Genomic DNA, 6,000 nt, shown 5'->3' on the forward strand with positions numbered 1-6,000 from the left:
ATCACCCAGCTTACTTGAAAAGGCAGCAATGTACTTAATAATTTTCAATTTGAAATATCCAGGTGCTCTGTAATGTAGAGGCAGCACTCCACTTTAATCACTAGAGTACAATGTGAACATGATCTTGCACACAGAACAACATTTACTGCAATGTTAGAAACCTAAAAATGTGGGCAATGAGGTTAAAGACTTTGTACCCCCTAATAGGGGCTAGAGTAAGATGCGTTGCAGCAATAGAGATCAGAATATAGCACCTTAAATGGGCCAGTCAATCTTATTCTTCAACACATCACACAAGTACAGTGTTTGAATAAGTCACAAAATCATTGAATTACCAGGAAAAATAGGTGAATGCAACAGGTGAGCTAAAGCCATACAGCCATAGAATAGAAATAAAAATGTTGACATAAAAGTGGTAATTTTAGACTAGCTGCTAACTAATATGTGACAGCTCTTCAATATATAAGCTGCTGATGGTATATAGTAAGGCAAGTATTATTTTCTGTCTGAAATATTGCCTTGGAGACCTGTATGGGTGTAAGTCACCATATGCACACCTGCTACTATTACATACAGTAAAGTCTAACACCAACAAAAAAATAGAAGTTAGTAATAGACAGACTACTTACTGTCTCTACACATCCGCTAAGAAAAAAAATGACTATGACACTATTTCTGAGGTTTGCGGGCCATTACCTAAAATCAAAGCTTTTAACGTAAGTGTAAGCAAAAGCGGTGACTCCATGCCAAAACCCAACCGAGCTGCCTCCTGCACTGAATGCTGAAACACGAGTCAAAGACTAGACAACGCAATGATCAAGAATGTGGTGACAGACACAAACAAACCATTACGTTCCGAGGACCACTCTGCCTTCCTCTTTAACCAGAGCTCATGCATCCCCGAAAGGAGGAATATATTTGGCCTACTAATAAGAATACTACAGCAAGTCATCCACCTTCCTACTGAAAGGAATGACGAGCAGTTTGCTGTTTATTTGCTGTATTATTGTGGGATAGATCACATAACACGTTGATAATAGAGGAATAATTAAGCAAGCAACAAAATGAAGCAGGTGTGAAGCTTAGGGATTTGGACTGGAAAGTTGTTTTGGTTCAAACAAAACACCTATTTATTATGAGAACTAGCAGATACAGTATACACACACGGATGACAAAAAAAATACCTAGTTGGGTCAATAACTACACAATCACCATAAAGACAACGCATAAGTGTAATCAACATTTCATGATCTAGCTTCAGTAACGCTGTTTGCATCAATGAATAGATACAGTAAGGTTCTGACATTTAACAGTGGTTAAAAACTCCTTTATCTAATCTGCGTAATGAGCGCACCTTTCCCTCCTCATTAAGCATGGCACCCGCCATACAGGGGATCCTTTGTCAGCGGCCTCTCTAGAAGCTTTGTTAAGGCATACTTAAACTGGTAATAGGTTGCAAAATAGGCTATTTTTTTCTACTTTCAAACACTAGAGAAACTCAGATCCAGACATTGCTGGTAGACCTTTAACAGTCGCTGAAGACTGGCCAAATTGGGATCTGACTCATCCAACAATAACACAAAAAGGTCAAATGTGGTAGTAAGAATCCCAAATTTAATGACAGGTGTCATCCCAAAACTCTACTGGCCTACCTTAAGTCATCATAGGATGGGGTGACTGATAGTTTCTTGGAGGGGTGGGAGAGAAAAAATAAAAAAAATAAAAAAAGGGAGAGTTTTATATCCTTAAAGCAACCAAAACCAAGTCAAAATAGTATAAAAAGTATCTGCAATTAATGGAATGAGCAAGGTGTAACGCTAAAACTTTAGCCACACCAGGTATGAGGTCCACAGCTAAGTGCCTGCTAGACACACCATTACAGCACGACATCCAACGGAACATGAAAAAAATATAAATAAAAGGGAAATAAAAAAAGCAAAAAACATACCGTCTTGGAATCTAATTCATGGTGGGGTTGAGCTAATACTTTATCTACACTTGCAGGATCTGCAAACGTAACAAAGCCGAAGCCTCTGAAATCAGACAAAGAACAAGAGAAATGACAATGAGCGCTAAACATTGAGCACGGATACAACGTGGAAATAAACAAAAAAAAAAGAAAAAAAAACAGAAGCACCAAACATTAAAATAAAAAACATATACACACTCTTTAACAGGTTAAAGTCACATCACGAATGAGGCCCCCCCCCCCCCCCCCCAAACTCTCCACATTGTAAGTAAAACATATATAATATATATCACATACATGACAGTCAGTATAGAACAGCGTTTTCCAACCAGTGTGCCTCCAGCTGTTGCTAAATTACAACTCCCAGGATGCCTGGATATCCTGGGAGTTGTAGTTTTGCAACAGCTGGAGGCACACTGATTGGAAAACAATGGTCTACAACATTGGTCTTCAACCTGCGGACCTCCAGATATTGCAAAACTACAACTCCCAGCATGCCTGGACAGCCAGTGTGCCTCCAGCTGTTGCAAAACTACAACTCCCAGCATGCCCGGACAGCCAGTGTGCCTCCGGCTGTTGCAAAACTACAACTCCCAGCATGCCCGGACAGCCAGTGTGCCTCCAGCTGTTGCAAAACCATTGCAAAACTACAACTCCCAGCATGCCCGGACAGCCAGTGTGCCTCCAGCTGTTGCAAAACTACAACTCCCAGCATGCCCGGACAGCCAGTGTGCCTCCGGCTGTTGCAAAACTACAACTCCCAGCATGCCCGGACAGCCAGTGTGCCTCCAGCTGTTGCAAAACCATTGCAAAACTACAACTCCCAGCATGCCCGGACAGCCAGTGTGCCTCCAGCTGTTGCAAAACCCCAACTCCCAGCATGCCCGGACAGCCGTTGGCTGTCAGGGCATGCTGGGAGTTGTAGTTTTGCAACATCTGGAGGTCCGCAGGTTGAAGACCACTGGTCTACAATGTACTTTGTTTTCATGTTTTATCCCCCACAGGAGACAAAACAATGTAGCTAAATCATATCTAAATACTATAATAATATTAGAATGGAATTAACTGGACACAGGCCAAGAATGTAGCTAAATCGTATCTAAATATTATATCATTGTAACAGAATTAACTGGACCCAGGTCACAATGTCAGGGGGAAGTTCAGAACTTTAAGTTACATTGTGTAAATATTTACAAAAGCATAAAGAAAATGGTGTCAATATTTACTAAAGCATAAAGATCATCATAGTCTAGGGCTCAGAGTTACATTACTATGGCCCTGGGCACAGAATAGACACTGTGGATGGGCACTGGGCACAGAATAGAGACTGTGGATGGGCACTGGGTACAGAATAGAGACTGTGGATGGGCACTGGGCACAGAATAGAGACTGTGGATGGGCACTGGGTACAGAATAGAGAGTGTGGATGGGCACTGGGCACAGAATAGAGTGTGGATGGGCACTGGGCACAGAATAGAGTGTGGATGGGCACTGGGCACAGAATAGAGACTGTGGATGGGCACTGGGCACAGAATAGAGACTGTGGATGGGCACTGGGCACAGAATAGAGACTGTGGATGGGCACTGGGCACAGAATAGAGACTGTGGATGGGCACTGGGCACAGAATAGAGACTGTGGATGGGCACTGGGCACAGAATAGAGACTGTGGATGGGCACTGGGCACAGAATAGAGACTGTGGATGGGCACTGGGTACAGCAGTCTCTTCAGTGAAGGTCTGGAAGCACACAGAGTGGTTGTAGTAGGACGAGGCAGCGAGAAGACAAGGGGGTGTGTGCCTGACAACTGGAAGCTGTACATCCATATGGGATGGGAGCCCAGGCCACTGGTGTCCAGGACAAGTTGTGGGGGCACTGTAACACACATACACATGACACATATGGGGGGTTACCTGGATCGCTTGGTGGTGGGGTCCCTCATCACCATGCATTCTCGGATTTCGCCAAATTTGCTAAAATAGTCTCTGAGGCTGTCTGTGCACAAAGACAAGACATGACAGCTATGAGCCATGAGGGGTCCAGAGGCCAGCAGCCCCCCACCCCATACACACAGCCCCAAACAGCGATAGGGGTCGAATAGAGGACTCGGAAGGGGGAAATAAATAAATAAAGAAGGAGGAGAGGAGAAGAAGAAGAAGTGGGAGGCAGAGAGGAGACAGCCAGGAACAAAGACCCTGCAGGAGAGCAGCCTTACCTGGGGACGTCTGCCAACTCAGGCCGCCGATAAACATTTTACTACAAGGGGAAGAAAACACAACACAAGTCAGCACAGATGTCACATCGGCCATTTTGACGTGTAACTTACAAAAGCTTCAAGGGAGAGACGGGAGGATAGAGAGAGGGGACGAGGCAGAGGAGACAGGGATGAGGGAGAACCCTGAGGAGACACCGAACCACCGCGGGAGGCCCGCCTACCTACCGGAGGGACAGGTGTCAACGGGCACAGCGGGGGAGGATGCACTGCCCGCCGGGCTCCTCTGCCCACACACCCCCCAGCCTGCACTTGGGGGTCACCATCCCGCGGAACTTACCCGGGGTCGTGCTGAGAATCGTTCGGACTCCCGGAGGTGGCCTGGCTCCCATCTGCCTCCATAGCCCCTGGACACAGTTAGAGGGGAGAAGAAGAAGAACACTAAAGTAAAGAAGAAGCCCAGGCAGCAGAGAGCGGGTGAGCAGAGGGGTCAGCGCAGAGCGGCCGCAGTCCGGCTCACACACATAGACGGCACAGGGTGACAGCCGCGGCTCTCCTGCGCTGGGACTGCTGGGTGTCACACACAGAGAGAGGCAGCAGCAGCTCAGCCTAGAGGAGCCACAACACAAGATTATTGAGCCGGGAAGGAGCTCGTCACACGTGGGATCAGCTCAGCATTGCTCTGCCTCCGCCTCCTCCTCCCGCCCCCCGGCAGCCGAAACCCCTCCCCCCTGTCTCCCAGAGCGCCTGCCGGCCGGGGGGCGGGGCCACAGAACGTGTCTCATGACGTCACGCCGCCCGCCCACCTGCCCGGCTCCTCCGGCTTCTGGCCAGTAACAACAATAACAAGGGGGAGAGGACGCTCCGTGACGCGCGCACTGTGTGGATGCGGCTCTCCGGCACCGGCTGCTAAATATAGCGGCTCCTAAGCTGCCAGCTCCGGGGCGGTGCAAGCACTGGACGGCGGGCGCTCGGTGACATCTGCCTGCTGGCCAAGTCACTACTACGAAGTCTTCGCTACCGGCTGTAGAGACTGCTGTGGTGATAGTACTGTGTCAGGGCGGATAGTGAGAGCTGCGCCGCCGCTTTCTATGGAGCTGTCAGACCAGTGACAGGAGGCTTGATGGGTATGAGGTCAGCTACAGGACAGCGCGATTCATTACCCTACTCATCCATCCACTGACAGCAAGCAGAGACCTTGAGATGGAATGGAAGCACGAGATAGTAGGGATTCATTCTATAAGAAGAAAGCTTATGTTATCTACACTTGTAAATCCAGTGTTATAAAGAGATTCAGCAGGTGACAAGATCCCGATCTTTAGGACCACCAGGGTGCAGAAGTGTGGGGGTCTACAGGCACTGCCTAAAATCACCATGTGATAGATCAGGTGAGAAGATCCTGATCTCTAGACCCCCTGTGTCCTGAAGTGTGGGGGTCTACAGGCACTGCCTAAAATCACCATGTGATACATACAGGTGAGAAGATCCTGATCTCTAGACCCCCTGTGTCCTGAAGTGTGGGGGTCTACAGGCACTGCCTAAAATCACCATGTGATAGATCAGGTGAGAAGATCCTGATATCTAGACCCCCTGTGTCCTGAAGTGTGGGGGTCTACAGGCACTGTCTGAGATCTACATGTGATAGATACAGGTGAGAAGATCCTGATCTCTAGACCCCCTGTGTCCTGAAGTGTGGGGGTCTACAGGCACTGTCTAAAATCACCATGTGATAGATACAGGTGAGAAGATCCTGATCTCTAGACCCCCTGTGTCCTGAAGTGTGGGGGTCTACAGGCACTGCCTAAAATCACCATGTGATAC

General features: G+C 47.7%; 1 protein-coding gene across 14 annotated transcripts in view; it reads right to left on the reverse strand.

The window, feature by feature from the left end:
- The window catches only part of MSI2 (musashi RNA binding protein 2), a 710,736-nt gene extending 705,823 nt beyond the window's left edge, over positions 1-4,913 (reverse strand). For 5 of the 14 annotated variants that reach the window (XM_056556335.1, XM_056556336.1, XM_056556333.1 and 2 more), the window contains exons 1-4: positions 4,520-4,913; positions 4,183-4,223; positions 3,881-3,962; positions 1,949-2,033 (exon numbers count right to left, since the gene is read on the reverse strand). In XM_056556335.1, coding sequence (XP_056412310.1) covers positions 1,949-2,033; positions 3,881-3,962; positions 4,183-4,223; positions 4,520-4,581 — 270 coding nt within the window. In that variant the 5' untranslated portion in view covers positions 4,582-4,913. The remainder of the gene's footprint in view (positions 1-1,948; positions 2,034-3,880; positions 3,963-4,182; positions 4,224-4,519) is intronic. The other 9 variants (XM_056556337.1, XM_056556343.1, XM_056556340.1 and 6 more) reach the window with 6 other exon arrangements.
- Between the last annotated feature and the right edge of the window lie 1,087 nt (positions 4,914-6,000).

The sequence above is a fragment of the Hyla sarda genome, chromosome 2 (genome assembly GCF_029499605.1).
Source record: "Hyla sarda isolate aHylSar1 chromosome 2, aHylSar1.hap1, whole genome shotgun sequence".
NCBI classification, from domain to species: Eukaryota; Metazoa; Chordata; class Amphibia; order Anura; family Hylidae; genus Hyla; species Hyla sarda.